The following is a 20,971-nucleotide window of genomic DNA, read 5'->3' on the forward strand; positions in this document are numbered from 1 at the left end:
TAGCAGAACAGCATCATACAGCCAAATCCAAGTGATTATTTCATCACGTTTGCACTAATACTGCATTACAAGTTTAAATAACTCAGTGACAATTAATCTGGAAGAAGCTTTCTGTGGTTGCGTACATTAGAAATCATCAGCTTTCTGTGCTCTAGTATTAGTCAAGGAAAAAATATTTCATATCTCTTCCTGTACTCAACAGTGTAACACTCTAGGGTGCTATTGAATTTTTCATTTCTTTCAATTTTCATGAAACCTGAAAATAGTATTTTAGATCAAAAAATAATCTGACTTGAGTGACCATAAAAAAAAAAAAGTCCTTTTTAAGCAGCAAAGATCTGATTTTAAATTTTGTAAGAAAAAACTTGGTCAGCATTTTTGTTTCTGACAGCCAAAACCACTAATACCTGGTGAAGCAGTTCATACTCTGTCAAAACTCCTGGCTGTGGTTTGCATAAAGAATTTGGACTTTCAGACTTTAGCCAAGCCATATTTTCTGACAGTACATCATTGTTGTTACATTCCTTACTGCCCTTTTATTGCAGCTGTTAGAGCAGGGGTTCCCCAGAATATGGGAGTTTCATTGTCAAACGTACGAGATGTAGGAAAACTTTCTTTCTGTGTGCTACTCATGTCATGCCAGTCTGTGTGCTACTCCAAATCACAGCAGCACAAGCAAGATTGGTGTTTTCTCTGTGGAGTACCTTTTTGCGCTCTACTCTGAGTTGCAGCTATGTTGTATGCAACGTAATGGTACTGATGCTCTGAAGCTGGTGGAGGTTCTAACTGAACTTGAACAACATGTTTTCTCCTCCTCCATTCGTTTTAAGGCTGCATCTATGTTGGGAATAGCTATTCCAATCACACCTAAGCAGGAGAGGGAGGGTTTTCTGCTTGTCAGTGCAAGCACAGTGCTGCTCATTTTGTGCACAACTTGCTGGGCCTGATCTTTGGTAACACTTTTCTTCTTTTGTGCTCAAGTTTCCCCATTTGTAAAATGGATACAGTGATCATTATCTTTGCCTCACGGGGGTTGTTGTGAAGCTAAAACGAGTTCATATTTGCAAAGCCCTTTGAGAGCCCCAGATGAAAAGTACTTGTAAAAATCCTGAACCTGGGATTGCCTCCTGGCTTATCTGTTGTAACTGGTTTTCCTGCACAAACCTGAACGCGCTGCCGACTCTGCTGCTGTCAGCTGGGAGGATTTTAACTTGGATTGAGGAACAGCTGAGCAGTTCAGTGCCTTCAGCAGGCAAAGCTCACCTTCGTCCCAAGTCAGCGCCTCGGCTGTCCCCTGGCTGGACACGCCACAGCCCGGCCCAGAGTGCTGCCATACCCGTGGCATTGGGGGCAGCCGGACCGGAGGGCTCCAAGGGTAAGTCAGGGCTGCGAAGCCAGAGCTGTCCCTGCCTTCTACCACACCTACAGCGCCTGGCCCGCGGCACTTTCCAGTGCCTGCCAAGCAGCCCTGCAGCTGGGAGGAGTTTGGCTGCTTCCTGATGCCCTCATTCATCCTAGACTTTACAGAGATTTGTTTTCTTTCCCTTTCCTTTATCCCAACACCTTCCTCTCACAACACCCCACAGCTACCTACGCCTCCTTCTGCTCATCCTTCACCTCTCCACTGTTCCACTCCGGCCTCAGCTGTTGACGGGCAGATACGAGTCCTTGTGCTGTGAGCAGTAATTTTCCTTCTGGCCACCATTAGAGGCTGCCAGAGCCGCCCGGATCGAGCCGAGCAAGCAGCAGGGGCTGGATGTACTGGGAGTTCCAGCACGCAGTTGCCAGTAGTAGTTTCCGAAGGAGAGCATCGTTCATGGCAGTGGCAGGAGACGAGACGCAGAGAGACTGAGGATAACTTGGGAGTTAGAGAACGGACAGAGGAATGGAAAAATGTGGTAAGAGCAAAGGGTATCAAAACTGAGGATTGAGGTGGATGAGAAATATAGAGGGAGAAGAAATGCAGGGTGAGAGAATATTTTGGTGGAGGGGAACAGAAAAAGTAAACATTAGTTCCTATAGATCTTGCAAGACGTTAATAAAGAAAATTTGATACAAATTTGAGTGCATTTAAGAGAATGCTATGGAGTCCCTACTAGTCCCAGCATCCTGCCCACCCTTTGCATGCCCCCTCCTCTTCCTGCTCTGTCCTGCCCATGCTTCCCTGTCTGCTTCCTCAGCCATCCCCTTGCCGCCATGAACTCGCCATGGAGCAGAGACATTTGAACACAGCTGTGGGCTGGCCAGGGCTGCTGGCTGGGCAGTGTCTGCAGGTGTTACCTGGTGGAGCTGCTGGCCTCAGTCTCCTTGTGCCTGTGTCTGTGCTGCACTGCTGCAAATCTTTTGCTTTTAGTAAAGTCGTGCTTCATTTACAGTAAGTTGAGGTGGGAATCAGGTCTGCAAAGTGCCAAATTTTCTTCCATGTTTGGACAATTATTTTGATTTTTCTTTTATACTTGTATGTCTGGTTCATTTCCAACCCAGCAGCTTTACCTTGACGTATGTTTGTGCATTGGAGTCCCAAACTCTGTTTGAAGAGGATGCTAATTATGCAGAGGACATTTTAAAATGAATAATGTGGGAAGTGTAATATCATAAACTCTGTACAAAATTACCACAGGTGTGGCTTACCTAGCAAGAGAGTTAATTTGCCTTGAGTTATTCTGGCCAAGCAATAACTGAGACCTTGATGGCACAGAAAATAATTTCATTATAAATGATTTAGAACATCTGTACCTCCAAAATCGTTATACAGTGACAGGATATCATTCTGCTTTCAGAATGTTTGTGATAAAGGAAAATAAATTAGAAACAATAGGTCCTCCTGCTGTAGATGTACTTAAACTTGACTTTCTAGAGTTTATGCTTGAGTCTGAATGGGTGTAAGCTGCTCCTCCCCTCAAGCCCATATAGCTACACCCTGTGAGATGAGCTACCATTAGTTAATAACTACTCACCATGCTCAAAGTGTGCATTAGGCGATGCAGCTCTTCTGGGAGGCATGAGACTGAGTGGGCTTTTACTTCTCTCCTTGCACTGCATGGGGCTTGTATACAAAACAATTTTAAACTCTGAGATTTTTAGCAGACACAGAAAGAATGGCACTTCTTTTTAGTGTTGTTGTTGGCTCAGCCATCAAGTAGATAGATGAGAAATTTTATCTGCATGGGTTGTTTTGGGTTTTTTTTCCCAGTGGCGAGGATTTAGGGAATTACATTTGGAGCTGATTTAGAATTTACTGACATTTTTAGTCCTGAATACTATTGACCATCTTGCATTCTGTCTTTATGAGTAGATTTGAAATAATACCAAGTCAATATTGTACCAAATTTCAAAATTAATATTGATTTAGAAATCAATAGTGTGACACTATTATTATAATGATTTTCATAAGAAATACTATTATTTGAAGCTGAAGTTTCTTAAATTATATGAATGCTCATTGCATGGTATTAGTTTTTACATTTTGGTAAGAAATTCATTCCTACAGCTAAAAATTGCTTTGAATCTCCTTACCAAGTTGGTTTTTCTGTTGTTGTTTGTTTTTTTGGTTTTTTTTTTTTTTTTTACAATTTAAAATACAAATACTTAGTGCATTTGGCAGCCCTACATTTTTAAAAGTTTTCAGTGTATGTGTCAGCATATTTAAATTACACTGTTTCTTTATTTGTCTTGTAGTAATTTAAGTAACCTGGTTTTTAATAGGTTATTAATAGTCTCAATCATTCTCAATGGAGTGCTGGGCTGCATCACTGCATAAATTTTGCTATCTTCAAATTCCAGGTCTAAGAAGAGTTAAGAATATTATACTGAAGCTGAGCAAACATTTTTTTGGTACAAAATTAGGACCAAATTACTTTTAAGTGCCAAAGGGAAAGAGCAAACCAGGGCTGCCTTCATTCACAAAAGTAGTGGCAAAAATCACCTTCTGGAGGAACCTGCATTCAGTGTCCTTTCTCTGGAGAATGTGAGGCCCCAGCTTCCACAGGATACTCAGACCACTAAACTGGAGGGGCTGTGGAATCAATGTATTTTATTTTTTCCTCTCAGGGTTCTTTTACTTCCTTAAAGACAAGTAAAGGTTACTTGGACCAGAGCAACCTTGCAGTGAGCGTGGTGTTTTGAAAGCCAGGTAGAAGCTGTGGACCAGGGTCTCCTCTTTATGGATGCCCTGAGGACTGCTCAGCAGCAATCTTAGATAGACCTGCATACATTACTGTGGTGGTTCATCACATAGAATCATTGAATGGGTTGGATTGAAAAGTCAAAAAAACCTCTAATTCCACCCCACCTGCCATGGACACCTTCACTAGACCAGGTTGCTCAGAGCTCCATCCTGAAGACTTTCAGGGGTGGGGCATCCTGAATTTCTTTGGGAAACCTGCACCTCACTACCCTTACAGTAAAGGGTGTTTCCAGAGGGTCTTCTCAATATCTAACCTAGGTACACCCTCTTTCAGTTTGAAGCCCCCTGGCCTGTTCCTCTGTGCACAGGGCCAGTCGCTGTGTGCTCTTGTAAATTTCTGTAATGTATGGAAAGATTTCATCAAGTCAAAGCAGCAGGCAGAATTTCTGCCATCGTGCTATTGAGGATGCTTCCCTTTTGAGGAGCTGATTTAGAATTTAGGGATGGGATACTAAGCCTGCAATCTAAAGAGAGCATTACTTACACAAAGTGCAACAGTTTCAGTGATGGAAACAGGCAATGAAAGGGTTTCTCTGAGATGATATTGGAGACAGCAGATTGTTGTTTTGGTTTTTGTTTCTCTGAGTGCCTAATCTTTTTGCTTATTCTATTTTGTTTTCATTCAGAGCTTATCAGATTTAATTAGTTTTTTGGGGTTTTTTTGTTTGGTTGGTTTTTTTTTTGCTTAACTGGAAAATTTTTTTCAGCACAAACCAATGCCATTTTTGTCAAGACAAAAAGGATGATAGAAAAAATTGACCTTAACTTTCCATTTTTTTCAGAGTTCAGTTGTAAATCTGTAGGTGTTAGAGCCAAGGGGCATTCAGATATATAGAAAGATGAGTGGTGGTGTTTCCATCTCTGAAATTAAATCAGTGTTACCAGTAGTTCAGCTATAAGCCTTTGGCTTGAAGAGCTTGTCTACCAAGGCCCTTTAGGATGAAAAATCAGGTGTCACATGTAGGAGATTATGATGACCAGAGAACCTATGTTTGCTCTCCTACCGAAAAAAATTTTGGGACATTAAATGAAACTAATAAACAGCAAGTTGAAATAAGCACAAGGAGAATTTTTAACATAGCAAAGTTGTGAGATTCATTGATAAAAAACACTGGGGATATTGAGTTTTCATGAGTTTTGAAAAAGGTTAGATTAGTGTAAAAGAAATTATCCAGGGATACTAATTGGAAAAAAAGAAAAAAAGTATTTTTGGCTCATGGAAGTCCAGCAGCTGAAAATGTATTCTGGGTAAAATATTGTGTTAATATTTTTCCTTTACCATCTGCTAAAGGCCACAGCTGAAAAGAAACCCCAGGCTAGATTGAGCCCTGGTCTGGTTTATCACTTTATGTAGCCTTTACCTTTCAGATGAGCAAACACCTTATTCCACACATTTTAGCTCCGAGCTTCCCTGTAGCGGGATCATTCTGGCCATAGGGGCAGCACTGTCTCCGTTTGGCCAAGGGCTGGATCTCTGTGAGCCATTGGGTGTTTGGTAGGGATGTGGTCAGAAGGTTCAGCAGGGCAACTCCAGTGCAGGTCTCCTTGCTGTCTTGCCTTGCTGCCTTGCTGTGTGCCTGCAGCAATCCTGCTGCCAGGGGCCAAGGTTTTAATTTACTGAACCGGGGTTTGTACTAAAGGTTTGTGACTGCTCTCTTTTCTATTTCTGTTCCTGTTGGGAGCCACTAATTGTCCCTTCTTGAAATCAATCACTGCATGTCAGGATGTACAGGAGCTCAAGGTAGTGCTCAATGAGCTCAGCATTGCAGAGCTGCATTAATATTGCCATTTACCTATGGTAATTGGCTGTAGACATATGGAAGATATGGATCTGGCTGAATTTTTACTCTAGTTTTACTCTGTCGTGTCTGTGCTGGCTTGGATGTCTCTGCATGGGATTTCACTGCGCCAGTTTTGATGTAATATGATGTGTGTTTGAGGTCAGATTCCAGATATTAGGTTGGGGAATATTTTCAGCCAAGAGGTGTGTGTGTACATGTATGTGTGTGTGTACCTATATATATATATATGTATATATATACACACTCCCAAAAAACAGATACCCTGTGATAAAGGCATTCCAAAGACATTCCACCTAAAAGAACAAAAGGATCTCTTTGGGGTGGCAGATGGGGTTAACTCAGAGGGAGCCCCAGCTTTGGCCAGGAAGTTCTCAGAAGCAGGGTAGAGTGCAGAAATGATCCAAAGTTCTTTAAACAACAAATAAACCGCTTTTTAGCCAATTTTGTGTCTGGAGTGTAGTCTTACAGCTGAGTTTAAGGCCTTTAAGAAAAAAAGAAAGAGATGTAAAAAAAGGAAATGCTGATGCATCCTCTATTGAAACTGTGTGAATAGGAACATATTCAAGCTTCTAAATATATTTTCTTCTAAGAGTCTAAAGGCTGCAGGGACTTTTCCATTCCTAATTATATAGTGCAGTATGCTGTCTGTTTCTGACTTACAACTTCAAAAATAGAACTTAGAGTCATAAATGAAACACAAGGAGAGGGATAAAGAGATGCCGTATATGATAAGGAAGTGCTCTGCTAATATTTTTACTGATGTTGTAGCCAGGCACTTGGGTTTTAAATTCAGTGACTTTTATGCAAACCCTTTAATACACTGGCATTTCATTAAGAGGCTGTTTAAAAAGAAATCTGTGGGTAACTAAAGCAGCAGCAAAGGACAAGCAATGTAAATGTCTTATGATAGTTCTGTGGCTGTATTGGTTGTGTCTCAGGTCTCAGCAAGGCCATGTCTCTGACAGGGTATGGAAGCACAGTCATTTCAAGCAATAACATATTCTGAAATTGAGAAGTATTTCCTAAAATCTGAGTTATTCCCTGACACTTTGAGCTTCAGTCTCTGTTCTGGAAGTGAAATAAAACTCAGAGTCCTCTGGACACCTGCAGATCATGGTGGTAGGACCTAGAGCCTCCCTGGATGTGACCTGAAATTCTTGACTGCATTATTGTAGGCACTTTTACCTCCAAAACCCTCTCTAAACTCCTGGTATACAAAGGAGATATTTCATTTTTATTATTTACCTTTTTATTTCTCATGCAAACTTTGGGAGGTCAAGAAGTTAGCCTGTCCCTGGATATGGGAACTGGAAAAGTGACTGGGACTGCCCTGATCTAGAGGGAGTGAGCTGAATCTGCACAGGCAGGCTTTTTCTGGTGCTCTTCCACATCTTTTACCTTCTGCCATTTAGGCAGGAATCCACTAAAAGATCACTTTCACTTGAAAGGGTAAATGGCTATTTTCTACACCCAGATTACTGAAAATATTCAAAGGAGTGAACTGTGGGGGTAACCAACACATTTTCAGGTCCCTCTCCAAAACCTTATGGGGTTTGGAGGCTGTGGGCTGAACGCAGGTAGTGTGCTATAGGACAGACTGGGTTTCAGTTATATTGTAGTAAAATCTGCACACATACTTAAATGAGAAACATATTATGAGGTTTTTTCTTTATTTCAGTGTCTGCAATGATAATCATTCCAGTTGCTGATATGAGTTGTGAGGCTGGAGAAGCACTACACTAGGCTTGAGCCAGCACACCCTGCTTTTCAGCAAGGCTTGTTAGCTCAGCCATCCACCAACCTTGGGGCTCCCAGGGCCAACAGACTGAAACTGGCTTGCCACTGTAAGGGGAGAAAGCATCTGCCTGGGTGAATCTACTCAGGGAAATGCTGTGCAAGAGCTTAGTTCCTGTCTTTGCACACACAGGCACACACAGCTTCCTTTGTGCTTGGTTGAGGTGATTGCTTTTCGACTCTTGCTTCTGAAGACTTGTTGCAAGGGCGACTGCAGCCAGGAGCAGGCAGGAGACTGCTTTGCTTGGTTATCCAATATTTATGCTGAGTGTGCCTGGGGGCTGCAATGAGGGCTAGTTTCTGTTTGAGATGAGCCAAGAAGGTGTAGACTCTCCTCTGGAAAGCTTGTTTAAGACTGTGAAGAGGAGACAAAGGAAGCAGGATGTAGGTGAGGTTTTAATCCTACATTTGTAGATTATGAAAGAACCAGGTGGATGTTGAACACAAAGAGCTGGGAAACTTGGCACCAGGCCAACATCATTTAGGGAAAGCTAATTATATTTTATTGAATTTATTTCAGTGCAATAGATTAATGCCATTGATTAAGAGGCTTGAAAGATGATGTTTTTCTCTCAGAAATGAAACATTATGGGTTTAGTCCTTATTTAATTTCCTCAGAACTAAAGATAATTCTGTTCTTGTTAGAAGCATAGGTTAGATTCAATAGGTTAGAAGCATAGGTTAGATTCAATACTTCAAATAGTGCCCTTACGTCAAATACAGTTAAGTTTATCATTTTATTGCACCAATATTTCCACATATTTTTAAATCACAATCAGTCCTAGGATTTCAAATTATTAAGTTTGGTTTTAATTCTGCTGTGTCATTTGTAAGTTATAAACCTTTTCCCCATCTTAAGTTTTATCAAGTGCTATTTTCAGTAGTAATCATGAGATATTTGGAATTTCATTATAAATCACATAAGTGTCAAATTTTGAGTTAGGATTGGCTGTTACCTTCATCAGACATTTTCATAAGCACTAGTTTCCCTCCAGCTTCCAGAGACAGACAGGAATTTTCTTCCACTGATAAATTTTATCTCTTTATTTTTGAAATAGACATAGAAGTAGTTTTACACTACTTTACAATGTCAGGAAGGGGTCTAAGAGTATACATGAATTTGCTACAGAAATTGGATCATGTCTCTAAGGATCATCATACATAAGGAAACTATGCCCTAAGGTCATCGGCATTTAGTGTTAGCTCTGTATACTGTGATTTTAAAGACAGATCTGAAGACTGCTGTAGTAAGTGTGATATCCTTTATTCTGAATTCTTACTGGAAATTTTTAAAAAAGTATTATTCTTCTTAGAAGGAAGTTATATGAGCCAGTATCAATATGTACATTTTTTATCCCACGTGCTGTAAATTCTAGTTATTATGGAATAGGAAGGGTGTGTATAGAATTTTTAAAAAATCAAAGTAGGGGAGAGTCATACTTCTCTAGCTAATGGACTAGACATATTCTCTTAAGGTCAGATAATTTAATTATAATTATTTGGTGACCTCTTGAAGAAAAGATAATAATCCTTTCAGCTTGCAACCTAGAATCTTGTGTTCTTGCTGTGCTCTTGTGAGTTCTGGAAGAAAGAAAATATCAACAGTTTTGTAGGGGAACTTAGGCTAAAAAGGCTAGACACTGGAGCAAAGGATAAAGAGAAAGCTTAGTGTTTCTTTGTCTTATCTCTGTAGCCTATCTGATATCTCCATATTGGTATATGGAGGTGTGTATCTACCTGATATATTGCATAGTTTTGCACTCATTCTCCCATTGTAACTATTTTTACATTGTTTTCTGTGCTCTGACTAAAGAATAAAGAAGTTCCATCTCAATTTGAGTTTTTCTGAGGAGACAACTAAAAAAAAAATCAGTTAGCTTTGGTTTTAAAGAATCAGTGAATGCTGGCCATTCTGCAATAGAAAGCATGGTAACTCTGCTTTTGAAAAGCAGTGTTGTCCCACTAATACGACTTAGCTGAAGCTAAGTCATCAAGCATAACTAAGACCTGTGGATTACTACAGGATTTGGTATCATGATATTGATCCACGGAGTGCAGATTATTCCCTTGTTCTTCAGTCCATAGTTAGTTCCGGTTAGCTTTGTTATGGAGCGGCAAGTGGGCTAATGCATGTTGGCAGGACCATTTGGTCTTCTGAGGCTCTTAGCTGCCACACCACGCCGCTTTGGGTTTCCCTCCAGGGCACCATATTGCTCAGAACAAGGGAACAGAATGATCATTATCAGCTGTCACCTATTATATGTCTAGTGAGTGCCTAAGGATTGTACACATCTTCTTTACTTACAAGTTGACTGAAGTGTTTATCAGCTTTTCAAGGATGTCTGCATTTTCTTGAAAACAGTAAAAATCAAATTCAGACAAATATAGTGAAATTTAAACCCTTAAAATATGGGTTTTTTCCTTAATACAAGCCCTTATCTTCTTTGAAGATAGCAACAATTGGTAATCCTCCAAGACCCTGACCTTCCCCTTAACAAAGTATCTCTGATATTTTTTCTATCAGTTGTAGCTGTTTTACATGATTGTTGCATGTGTTCTATATTTAACTATCCAAGGTCTTTCATATTGAATTTATACTAAAAATGTTTTATCAAATATGTTCATTATGTTAAAGAACCTAGATAAGCCAGTGTGCCATATGAAGAGCTGCCAAACTCATTTTAATTTGTTGTGTGGGGGATTCTACCCCACACAAGACCTTAATCAAGTTAGATGTATGCATAATATCTGAGAGCAGGACTGAGGAGAACAGCTTGGAGATATTGATGGATGAGAAGCTCAACATGACCCTGCAATGTGCACTGGCTGCCCAAAAAGCTAAGATGTTTGAGGTCCCAACCCAAACCTTTCTCTGATTATATGATAATACAACTGTTGTATGTATTGGTGAAACTACTAGGATCTCTTCTGATGGACTTGCTTTATCTTGGATTATCAGGCAGATCTTCTCCTGGATACAGATCTGTCACCGTCTGAAACCAACTTACAGGTATAGGGCATATCCAGCAATAAATGAGAAAAGAAATCACAAAAATAAAATTTTGCTATACACTTGCCAGATGAAGCCAGGAAAATGCATTGGAGAGCTGCTTGCTAGGGCAGAGTAGTTTTCTCCCTAAGGGGTAAGACCACGCACTTAAAAATCTTAAAGAATTTTCTTAAATTGGGTTGACTGACTTGCTATTATCCTTTTAAGTTTATTTTGTTGCAGCATGTGCATATGTTCTTGAATATTGTATTTATTTACTAAAAAATTTGAAAAATTAACCTCCTTATGAGGGAGAAGAAAGCCTGCATGTGTGGGAAGGTATAGAATCATAGTAGCATAGTTTGGTTTGGGTTGAAAGGGACTGTAAAGATCCTTTAGTTCCATCATTCCCAGCTTTGGGCAGTACATTTTCCATTAGACCAGGCTGCTTAATTCCCCTCCCAGCCATGGAAGCTTCTGGCATTAGAGTAAACCACCAAACCCAACCTTTGAATGGTATCTAGAAACTTTGTGATACAGTATTTCTTCTCAGAAGTGAAGCATGAGCTTTGTGCCCTTTCCAAATTTGACCAGTTTGAAATAACTGTGTTCTTTTTTTCATTTTGATTTGAGTTTGTTTGAAACAAAAACAGCAGCACAAGAACATGACAAAAGCCATCCTAAATTCTCAGAGTTCTGATAAACTTAGGTGAAATTTCATTCTCCCTTCATGTGCTAAGACTTCTAATCAATATCCAGATCAAGTGTTCTTTTGCTGTAAAGAGTCACATTTGATAGTTGATTTTTATGTATAGAAACATAGCAGAAATGTGACTATTTTTAGCAACCCATATTTGCTTCGCTGATTGTCCTTTCAGACACGCAAAGGAACACAATTATTTACAATATGCCTTTTTCTTCTGTACCCAAAATACTTAAAGGCATCTCACAACAAATGTACTGCACAAGAGTAGTAGAGTCTCAGTTAATCTAGTTCTTTTCACTTGTCCTCATTTGCAAAGAAGGGATGGCCCAGTAGTTAAGTCATTCAGGTGCTGCTGTGGAGATCGATTTTATTGCTCTTAAGTTGTAGATTTCCTTTACAACTAGGACAAATCTGTCAGATAAGAAGAATGCCGCTCCATCTAACCAGGACATTGAGGGTGATTATATGTCCATCCTCAGATACTGTAGTAAGTGCTCAAAGACTATGAGAGAATTTTAGTAGTATTCTATAAAAAAGAAAATGTGATTGCCATACAGCAGATCTTGTAGCCTACAGTCAGTGTTGAAAACAAAGAATGAAACTTGAGTAAATTATTTAGTATCAAGCATTCTCTTTTAAATTGTCTGCTTTTTGTAGGGCAACATTTTTACTATGACAGCTTTTGTATCACACTATGAGATTTCTGTAAAAGCAACTGTGGTTGTCCTTACTATGGTCCATAATAATAGCATACAGCATGAGTGTTTTAAAGCAATTATATTGTTTAGACAAAACTGTTTTAATGAAGTCTGTAAAGACAAATTATTACTTATTTCTATCACTATAGTGCATATAACCTCAGTTTATGAAGGAGGATGGTAGGTGTGAGTGATTGGGTAGTTTGAATCACATATGTCTTTTGGAAGGACTGAGTGCTCTTCTCATTGCTTGTGAAACATATTGCACTAAGTCTGTCATCTGGCAGATGTGGACTTGATGATCCTTGTGGGTCCCTTCCAGCTCATCATGTTCCGCGATTCTGTGATTCCCAATGAAGTCGTCTTCATTTTACAGCACTGCTGACAAAACTTTGTTTGGTCCGAATTAACAGCTGAAGCATTCAGTACCTGTGGTTCTTTGTTTTTCTTGTAGGGTCAACGATTGCATCTTGCGAGTGAACGAGGTTGACGTGTCAGAAGTGTCACACAGCAAAGCTGTGGAGGCCCTGAAGGAGGCTGGTTCCATAGTGCGATTGTACGTGCGGCGAAGGAGACCTATACTGGAGACCGTCGTAGAGATCAAGTTGTTCAAAGGACCGAAAGGTAGATAAGAAATTAAAAAGACATGCATTTTCAGCTTGGTGTTTATCCTCTCTTGTAGCTTAAATGGCATCTGACCTTGTTGATTTGCTAACTGGTTGACCTGTCAAATACTGGAATGTAGTTCATTTAGGCTGGTAGAACTTGAATTCATGGTTATGTCTCTTCCTGAAATATAAAGGAGTTCATGGAGTTGTGGTTTGCTTCATTAGATGATTACTGCAGAGATGTCTCATTGCCTTCTAAAGACACACAGAGATACTATGTGGCAGCACATATACTACCTCTAAAGTTCCTCTGCTCAGACCTTTGAGTTTGATTTAAGGTGCTGTTGAATGTGGAGTTTCTGAATTCTTCCTCTTTTCAGAAGGCGTTTTGATTATCCAGCTTGCCCTCTCTACTTTCATTATGTTTTTTCCTAGTTACCTTTGGAACATGAAGACAAGAGTATCAACTTATTCAGATGCATAGAAGAATTTTATTTTATTCTTCAACAAAATTATTTGGAAATCTAGCGCAAAACCTCCACTAGTCTAAATGAGCTTTATTGCTTACCGCAGAACCTTCTGGTTAAAAAACAAAATGCCAAATTCCTTTCTAGAAGCATTTTTCTTCATAGCTTATTTGTGGACAAAGAAAATACTTATTTTTCCAGTACATGTGAATGTACTGGAATGTGAATGTACAGTTAATTTTTTTGATCCATAATAGCTATTTCATAAGCAGGTCTTTGTTAAATATATGTATATATTATGAAATGAAAACATTTGCATGTATCTTACTGTATCATATACAGTGTGCATGAGATTACTCTCCCTATTTTATCTATAGTGAATAATCCGCAGCTTTTTCAGTGTTCTTCTTTACAGGTGAATATTATAATATGCTTCTCCATAGGGCTTTTTAATAGCACTAGTGGAGTACATTCAATATATTGAGAGGTTGAGCTTGACCTCTAATACTCAACAAAGATAGTGCAATGCTGAAAACAGTGCACTGCAGTGTATTCATTATGCTCTGCTCTTGGAGAAGAGTAAGATATTTTTAAACAGGCATGTGATGGTAAATCCCTGAAAGTCTGGATTCTTGTGGTCAATTACGATGTTGGATTGTTTTTCTAACAGAAAAGCATTTCTGATGGTGTTTTGTATGCATGTGAATTCAGAGTAGAAGTGCAAGCAGTGTTTTTAAAGGTTTGGAATTAAACTAAGTGCATGATGTGATAGTCATTTTGAGAGACCTAAGGCTAAAGAAACTAAAATTAACTTGTCCTTTCTGGTTGTAATGAAGCAGTAAAAATTATTCACTGTGACCAAATTTTTGCTGCATTGTGAAAATGGACAGGAGAGGGAATCATTATCTAATAATGGGTTTGTGTTGTGTTTGTTTTGAGTGTATGCCTGAAACGATTTCTTTTATCACTCTCTTCAACTTCCTGAAGGGTGGCTGTGGTGAGCTGGGGGTCAGTCTCTTTCTCCGAGCAGCAACAGATAGAACAAGAGGACACAGTCTCAAGCTGCGCCAAGGGAGATACAGGCTAGATTTAAGGAGGAAGTTTTTCCCAGAAAGAGTGGTCAAATACTGGAATCATCTGCCCAGGGATGTGGTGGAGTCACCATCCCTGGATGTGTTCAGAAAAAGACTGGATGTGGCACTTAGTGCCATGACCTAGTTGAGGTGTTAGAACATGGGTTGGACTCGATGATCTTAAAGGTCCCTTCCAACCTAGAAATTCTGTGATTCTGTGATACAATTATTTTCAAAAAACATAATGGATACCAAAAAAGTGCATTTTAGGGCAAGCTGAAGAACTTTTGCTGCTTCCTGCTGAAAATATGATTTTATATCTATATTCTTATATAAAGTTTACTACAGATAAGTGCTATAAATATTTTTTTTTATTGTTAAGTTGAATATACTTTTTTTTTATTTTCACTTTTATAGCAACAAGTTAGCTGGAAACTTGGATAAAAAATAAGTTGATGGGCTAGTTTTCTGCAAAAGCCAGGGGTGTTACCTTCATAATTCAGGCAGTAAGGAAGCCTGCTCTGTTAGGCTTTCTGTATTCTACAGATAATAAAGCAAAATGAAGAAAATGAATAATTTATAGTTGGGATGAAAACCTTAACAATACTGTTTTTAATATCTAGATCATTTTTCCTTTGATTTTTTTCAAAATCTTCCATGAAAAAATTATCTGTTGAGAGACATCAAACTCTTAGCAGAAGTTGAGAATAAAACCCGTGACTCTTGGCTGTAGTCACTCCTGTGATGCTTATCTCCTCATATTTCAGGTGATTTATCTGTGAACTGGTCTTTCACACCATTACTATGCAATGGAAGAACCACTTAGTATTTATATAAACAGAGTTTCTTACTTCTCAGAGTGAAATTGGGATGTTTGGTGTCCAGAGCATGATCTGAAGACCAGCATGGTAGCTTCCACACCATTCCTTCTTTCCTACTCACAAATGAATAAAGAAAGTAAATCTGTTTTTTAGAAAAAAGGTTGTTCCATACCAAAATTGTAATAGCAAATATCTTTTAAATTATTTTCCTGACTGTCAGTATATAACCCAGCATTTACTGAGTTCATTCCTTATTGCCCTGAGAATTCACCACATGAAAGCATGTCTTGGCATCCCAAATACCAGGTCAACTCAGAGATCCCTAACTTGCCTAAGTAGTAGATTGTATCTTTCAGCACCTGAAGTTGATAAAGAAGGAAATTTGCAAGGCTTTATATATAGAGGACCTTTTAATTTCATCTGAGATATTCAGGATGAGGGCTTTTACAAGTTATTAGTCCATAGAAGTTAGGTTTTTTAAATGGGCATTTATTTCTGTAGCTAGAAACTGCCATATAGAAGACATTGATTAAGTTGGTGAATGTATTTGAAACATCACATATTGAGTAAGCATTGTCTGGACATGGCTTTGGGTGTGTGACAGGGAGAAGGGCATGGTCTTGTGGTGCCAGGAGGTCCCTTTTGAATGCAGATGCCCATGGAGTTGTTTCTGTTGCTTTACAGAAAGGCTCTCCTAGTGTCATGTGTGCTAAACCTGTAACCCTTTAGTTTTCTTTTTGGGGGGAGAAGAGGTAAACAAAGACCCAAATTAGTTGTGTAATAGGAAAATTAAGGGTTCAAAGAGAGCTTCAGCTGTGTAGGCATTTAAAGCTGATCATCGCTTTGACACACCTGATTGCGAATACCGGCAGATAGCCATGGTCTGTGTCTTGAAGGTAATTGCTGTCATACTTGCAAGCTCTTCCTCTCTTTCATGTGTTTGGGAGATTGTCTTTTGTATGCCTCTTGCATGTCTCTTCAGGCAGGTATACAGTTCACTGTATGGCTTTGCAAATGATTGAGTGGCCAACAGTAGGTGTTTTGTTTCAGTCACTCCCAGGGCACTGCAGATTTTAGCAGCCAGCATGTCTACAGTGGCTGACAGCTGTAACAGAGGAAAGATATACTTGCAGCTTTCTTATTTAAATCAGTGGGGTTTAGACACTACTGAAAATCCTGTCATTAAGTAATATGCTTTTCTTTCTCTGTATTGAAACAAGACTAGCAGTAATGAGAATGGATTGCACACGCTGCAGTGTTTTTTCCTGGGGAGCAAAATGCAGGCATTTAAAACAAAGCAGTTTAGTGGTGCTGTCTGTTTTGTAACATAATTTGTGCATTAGCTTCCTGTAAGACCCTGCAAGGAACTGTGTATGGGAAGTGAATTGTGGATTTCAGTGGCTGTTCAGGATTCCAGTGCTCTGTCCCATCTCATTGTGTTTGACTGAAGGATTTTAAACCAAAGTAGTTCCACTGACGTCAAGATTTTCATACTGTCCTGTCACACTCCAAATATTCTTTTACTAAATCCAGAAACATTGAGTAGTATGATGATGCACAATTAGTATGCTGATGCACAAGTGGTAGAAATTAAACTTGATTCGTTTTAATGTCATTTTTTTAAATGATCAGGAGAAAAATGTATTTCTACCATTGCAGAAAATTTCTGGTAGTCAGAAACCTGGGTAAAAACAGAGGTCATGTAAAATATTACCTACCTACTTGCCTACCTAGCTGATAATTTAAGCTCTGATATAATGTACCAGAAGGGGAAAAAAAAAAAAGGGCAGAAAATAAGGATTTTTGTAACTACAGCACTGTTGGATCAAATAAACTTTTGACCTCACTTCTGTAGGAAATGTGGTGTCTTGAAAGACATCAGAACTGCAGAAATGAAGTTCAGGGTATGTGAAGCAGAACAGCTGAGTACCAGGAAACTTCAGAGGAAAAATGTCAGACTGAAAAACACCCAAAAAAAAGGAGCAACATAAAGGACAGCTAATTTTGCTATCTGGATATTCTGGTGGCTTGAGCATCCAGTCATAGAGAGACAGGATTACTTTCCCACACTGTTCATGGTAATAGTGCCTATCATTACAGTGTTTGAGCTGTGTCAGGATCTTGCCATGATGACTGGAGCTGCCCTTCTGTTCACGACATTTAAATAAAAAGGCTCTGGACACACCAGCAGTTCTGTCACTTTTTGGTTTCTAAAAGCATACTTTTTGCTCATTCCTGATGAATTCAGCCAGTGACACATTCTTATGACGTCCACCTCACACAGCTTTGGGCACTAAAACATGTTTAGGGGCACTTAATTCTCTACTCTTTCTGCTCTCAGAATTAGGGCCATATCAAAACTTTTCTTTTAATCCATTTGGAGTGTGATTATATTTTGGGGCGTCAGATTAAAAATTAATGCATCTCTTAAGCACTGTTCAGCCCCATTTTGTATCTCCCTCTGGATGGCTATTCTTCTTATCTTAAATTTCTTCATCAGCAAAGACCAAGCTCCTAAACCAGACGTCTTAATAAGATATGCAAAGATAAAATAGGATTAATATAAAGGGCATAATGTGCATTTATTTTGAGAGTTATGTATATCTGTCTAAATGTTACACTACGTCATTGGGCATAACCAGTTCCAGAGTCTCCATTTCTTTGTGTTCTGTGCTGAACTGAAGCGACTCTCTGGCACATGGCAGATTTCCTTTTCCCATAATTATTTGTTTTATTTTTGATTTCACTGAATAGTGTCAGTGCATGGTAATAAAGCTTTCTTACTATACTAAGAAAAGAATCAGTATGGTTTAATTTGTGCATTTTTAACTCTCTGGCAAGTTACGAAATTTTCTTGAGAAGATGCAGAGATTTTTTCACCATCAATATAAGGTATGATTTCACTGTAGATTTATCTTGGATTGTTACTGAAATGCCCTGTAGTCCATTACTGTCTGTAGTTTCCTAGAGGTTCATGCTTTTTTTTTTTCATGACAATAGATGTATTTTAATTTGGGTTGATGACTTTATTGGAAATGTCTTGTGTGTTCTGTTGCATGGATAGTACCCCAGCTTGCAGTGACAACTGAAATAGTCACAAAGTACGCTTCAATGATGTGTGCTTCAAAATGTCTGCTAAAAAAAAAATGTTCAATTCAGAATAGCAGAATAGAGGGTTCATTAAAAAAAAATTAAAAGTGCTGCTTTCAGTAAGGAACAGAGGAAACTTACAACTTGTATCTAGCAAAGCAAAGTCAAAAGTTACCTTTATATCTCAGGTAATAGCTGCAGCACTTAAAATGAAAGAAAGGGCTTTTTGCAAACAAACAACACCAATTATTTATTTCCCAATTTCAGAGAACAGTGAGAGCTTTCAGATCTTGCTGTTTGATAACTGATTGCAAGTGCTTGCTTCAGAATAATGACGGTGCATATTTTTTTATTATTCTTTTTTTTTTTATTGCAGCTATCAGTTCTACTACTTTAATGATTTATTTTCTCTAATTTAAGAGACACTAAATATGCCATAGCAAACTTTAGCATGTGGGAATGGGGGGTTTTATGACAAGTTAGGCAAGATAGGCAGATATTTTCTTAATTAAAAAATAATGTCTTGTAAGGTCCAAAGTGTTTTCAACAAAATAATTTTTTTTACATTTTGAACAGAACCTTTTCTTACGGTCTTTGAAGAATTTAAGTCTTATGATCCTATCAGTTGTGAATTTCTGGTTTTCAATGTTCTCTTCCTTCTGTGCTCTGTGAATCCTTATCTGAAATAGAGCAAAATGGGTCAACTTAAAAGACAGAACCATATAAAAATGAGGAAGCAGGCAAACTTTTTTAAGTCTGGGTTGACAAACTATTTTCATTCTCAACTCTTATCAAAGTGCTTCACTCCATATTACTCTAACCTTAAGTATCACTTACTTCAGGTGTAAATAGAAAGCCACCACAATTGAAACTGAAATGCCATTTATTGTGAAATGTCTTTACTTGAAGGAACTAATATTTCCTCCAATTAGCAGAAAGTGCTCCATCAAACAGTAATACATTTTTTCCAGTTTTAAGATAGTGGCTCAAACCATCATTTATAAGTTAACATCGCTAAAAAAGCATGGCTTCCCTGCAGGCTAGGATTGTCTAATGTAAGAATATGTGAGTATCTGATAGTTTATCACATGAAAATTATATTCTCTTGAAAATCGTAAAATTAGAAAACACCATGATAAAAGTGTGATAAAAACCTCTGCTGTTTTCCAACTGTATTTTGACACATTTGTGTTGCCAGTGCCTGATGGGGTAAATGTGGTAGGTTATATCTGCACCTTTATATTTCCCAGACTGAGGATCATGTTCTTTAATTTAAGTGATGATAAATGCATACAGCTGCTATTATCATATTCTTCTTTATAGTATAAAATAAAATACCAAATGCATTATCTGCCTTTGGGCAGTAAACACTTGCTGTCTCCTTTGTGTCAATTACCATATATGAAGCTTTTCTTTAAAAATCCCACATTGATTCTGTGAAGTGGTTCCTTCCATTTCTGAGGAAAAGTAGTCCTTGTATACAATTTCACAAAGTAATAGTTATTATTTGAATGGCATTTCAGTTCTAGTTTCTCAGGCTTTTTCTTTTTTGTCTTTAGTGGACAAAGGTAAATCTGTTATGTTTTTTACTAAAAATTCTGTTTAATGGCAGGAAGTCGGGGAATCAGCTTGTCCTCACATCAGACTTAAATTAACCATCTTTGGAGATTAGTAGTCAGTCATTAAAGAAATTATTTTCCAAATTGAAAAGGATCATTTCAAAGGGAATTCAAAATCCCTCCTTCTGGCTGGTTGTCTCTCTTAAAACTGGAGCTGTCCTGTGAGCTGTAGGGTATTACTTGCTTGAAGTCTTTTATATTTTCATGATAACTATGATTTTCCCCTTTTCTATTTAACTGTCATTTTCAATCAGCAGTAAAGAAGTAAACAACATGTCTGGGAAGACTGTGCAGCAATATTATATGTACGTATTTTGTCTATTTTTCCCTTGAAACCATTAAGCTCTTAAGAACTCTCCAGGCAGGTCTGAAGAATCCTGTGTTCATATGCAAAATGAACATCTAATCTCATAGTGGATTTTAAGTAAAATTTTCCAGAAATCATTCACAAAGACTAAGGTTTCCACTGATACGAACATTGCTTTTTGCAGCTCCATCATGATAACTATTTCTGAAGCGGTGCAGCAGCAATTTCAAAGTGCAGTGCTGTATTTTAATAGCCAATTGAGATAGCTATAAAAATTCAGCACTGTGCATTAAGATCATTACTAAATTGCTTCAGCAATACTTACTGATGAGGCAGCTTCAGCAGAACACATTTCATCTTAATGAACTGTGGCTGCAATAGAACAAAAGCAGCAGCTCAGGGAAAGAAAGATGTGCAGGTAGGTTTGGGTGCCAACAAACTGGAGATTTTATTTCAAGGAAAATAAGCTTTGGTTAGTTGCTTTTTGTTTTCAGTGAGAAAGAAAATAAATCCATCATCTTTTTCATTACAATTGCCATTAAATGGCAGAAGATGGTGCTATGAAGTTGTGTCACATCAGACCAAATTCAACATCTTTGAGAGCTAAGCAGATCATTGACATTTCAATTGACAGAATTTTCTGTGCTTGTCCTTTCTGAATTAGGTAGGAATTTTGTACTATTATCCCATTGCCAAGATTTCATCAGCTCGGTATGGTGTTCCAGTGTGACCTTGTTTTTTATCGTTCTTTCATGAGGTGTTGGCCATTTTGCTGTGGTCAAAGTTACTTCTGAGGCTTTTGCTGCAAATC

The 20,971-nt window shown here is 38.4% G+C and overlaps 1 protein-coding gene across 1 annotated transcript in view; it reads left to right on the forward strand.

Annotated features, from left to right (window-relative positions):
• DLG2 (discs large MAGUK scaffold protein 2) overlaps positions 1 to 20,971 on the forward strand; it is a 718,789-nt gene that overhangs the window by 405,823 nt on the left and 291,995 nt on the right. The window contains exon 7 of the mRNA XM_041414252.1: positions 12,630 to 12,799. Coding sequence (XP_041270186.1) covers positions 12,630 to 12,799 — 170 coding nt within the window. The remainder of the gene's footprint in view (positions 1 to 12,629; positions 12,800 to 20,971) is intronic.

Source organism: Onychostruthus taczanowskii, unplaced genomic scaffold (assembly GCF_017590055.1).
Source record: "Onychostruthus taczanowskii isolate IOZ18803 unplaced genomic scaffold, ASM1759005v1 scaffold44, whole genome shotgun sequence".
In the NCBI taxonomy this organism is placed as follows: domain Eukaryota; kingdom Metazoa; phylum Chordata; class Aves; order Passeriformes; family Passeridae; genus Onychostruthus; species Onychostruthus taczanowskii.